The sequence below is a fragment of the Eurypyga helias genome, unplaced genomic scaffold (assembly GCF_000690775.1).
Source record: "Eurypyga helias isolate BGI_N326 unplaced genomic scaffold, ASM69077v1 scaffold7816, whole genome shotgun sequence".
Classification (NCBI taxonomy): Eukaryota; Metazoa; Chordata; class Aves; order Eurypygiformes; family Eurypygidae; genus Eurypyga; species Eurypyga helias.
In genome coordinates this window covers 1-1,929 of record NW_010255930.1, presented here as the reverse complement: position 1 = coordinate 1,929, position 1,929 = coordinate 1, and the positions used below count along the sequence as shown (strand labels likewise).

General features: G+C 46.1%; 1 protein-coding gene across 1 annotated transcript in view; it reads right to left on the bottom strand.

Moving 5' to 3' along the window:
• The window catches only part of RNF168 (ring finger protein 168, E3 ubiquitin protein ligase), a 7,570-nt gene extending 6,768 nt beyond the window's left edge, over positions 1–802 (bottom strand). Inside the window, exon 1 of the mRNA XM_010153475.1 lies at positions 502–802. Coding sequence (XP_010151777.1) covers positions 502–802 — 301 coding nt within the window. The remainder of the gene's footprint in view (positions 1–501) is intronic.
• Positions 803–1,929: the final 1,127 nt, after the last annotated feature.

The following is a 1,929-nucleotide window of genomic DNA, read 5'->3' as shown; positions in this document are numbered from 1 at the left end:
GGGGGCTTTTTACAAGGGCCTGTAGTGACAGGACAAAGGGTAATGGGTTTAAATTGAAAGAGGGTAGAGATTTAGACCAGATATCAGGAAGAAATTCTTCCTGGAGAGGATGGTGAGGCACTGGAACAGGTTGCCCAGAGAAGCTGTGCATGCCCCATCCCTGGCTTCACTTACAGATTTCACAGCTGAAGCTGTACCATGATGAATTCCTGCCTTCGCAAGGACAGGCAGCCATACACCAACACTTTGGGTAAAATGCATGAACAAATACCCGCTTCACTGATCAATGTAACTTACCCCCTGTACTACCAACAAAAAAGGCACCCATGGCAATTTCTGTGCCTTCCAGGCCCCTTTCACAGGTGAGCTCTGACACTGCAGTTTCTAACAGTAACACAGCCTGTCTATGCATGGTCTCTTATTTCACAATATCCAAAGTCCACCAACATTAACTGCTTTGGTAAAGCAGAGACATTCTGGGAAAAATTCCATTTTACTTACTGTCCTCTTCCAAATCCTGCCCGTTAATCCTGCGTTCACACTCCTTCGGGTAATACTTCTGAATCTTTTCCCAAAGTTCCCAGTTGACAAGAGTGTTTCTACGGGCATTATATCGTGCCCAGGAAGAGACTCGACGCCGACAAAAAGGGCAACAAAGACTGGCCTTTTCAACGGTCAGTTGGAAACAAGAATTACAGAGAGTATGGTTGCATGGCAGCGTCACGGGCTCCACAAAGATCTCCATGCAAATTTGGCAGAGGCAGTCGGACAAGGAAAGCGGAGCCTTGGATTTCTTCGACATGATGACTCCAAGATGAGGAACAAGACTAGTACAACACCAGTACCTGAAAGCAAAGAGAGACAAGTATTTTACTTCCTGTAATGAATATAAAAGAAAAGAGAAAACGCTCAGTTTTACGGGTACTTTCTGAAAACATCTGTGCATTTCAGAAGTCTGCTTAAGCGGCTACTCTTGCTCACAACCCGAAGGATTCTCGACTTTCAGAGGAAGACACAGGTCTTTTCCAGAAGTCACGGAGAAACCGTAGCAGGTCTTCCTACCACAGTTCCCGCGAGTTGTAACAGATGGTTCAGGGCTAGCAAAGGGAAGGGGGAAAGAAGGTGAGAGTCCTTCCAGCCTTCACTCTCCGTTAGTGACAAGCGATGCCCACGCTTGGTGGGTATGTCATCAGTTACCTCAGCCTTCCACTCAGTCAATTGTTCAGAGCATTCGTGTCCTTCAAGAGCTGCTTCTGTATCCGGCATGTTTTGCAGGTGAAATACAACACCCCTACCCATCACAGGAGACAGGGCTCTTCCTCGTTCATCCATTTGCTTAAGCTGGGACTTAAAAATCAAAATAAATTTTGTTAGTAAAAGTAAAGAACTAACCAATGTGTTCAGCGCTTCAGCATCTTCTTGTACGGCTTAAAACGGTGGGGATCAGCCAGCCTTTCTATCACCGAGGCTCCGCACAGGATTCTTCCACTTGGCCCGGAAATGCTGTGGAACAGAAAATAAAAGACAAATGCAGCAAAAAGGACAAGAATACTGTGTTTTTAAGTTACAGGAATGTAAGAAATTCCTTACAAGCTCCATAACAGCCAGCTTCACCGAGACAGGGGATCTTTCTGAGAGAAAGACACTCATTTCAGCCACAGAGGAACTCGACACGGAGACAAATACACTTTAAGTAGGATTTTATTGGTTTTGTTCTCCCCTTGTTGATAAAACAAATCCTTTACTTCTTTAAAAAAAGAATTATGCCAGATAACGCGGAAACACCCGGGTTTACAGGGGTTTGTCAAAACACCTAACAAGTGCCCGCACACCTGTCCCGGGCTAATTTTTTGCACAAAGACGGAGAAGACACCACTTCCGCGGCCTCTGAGGACACACGCGGGGGAGGAGAGGGCAGGGCAGGGGGCA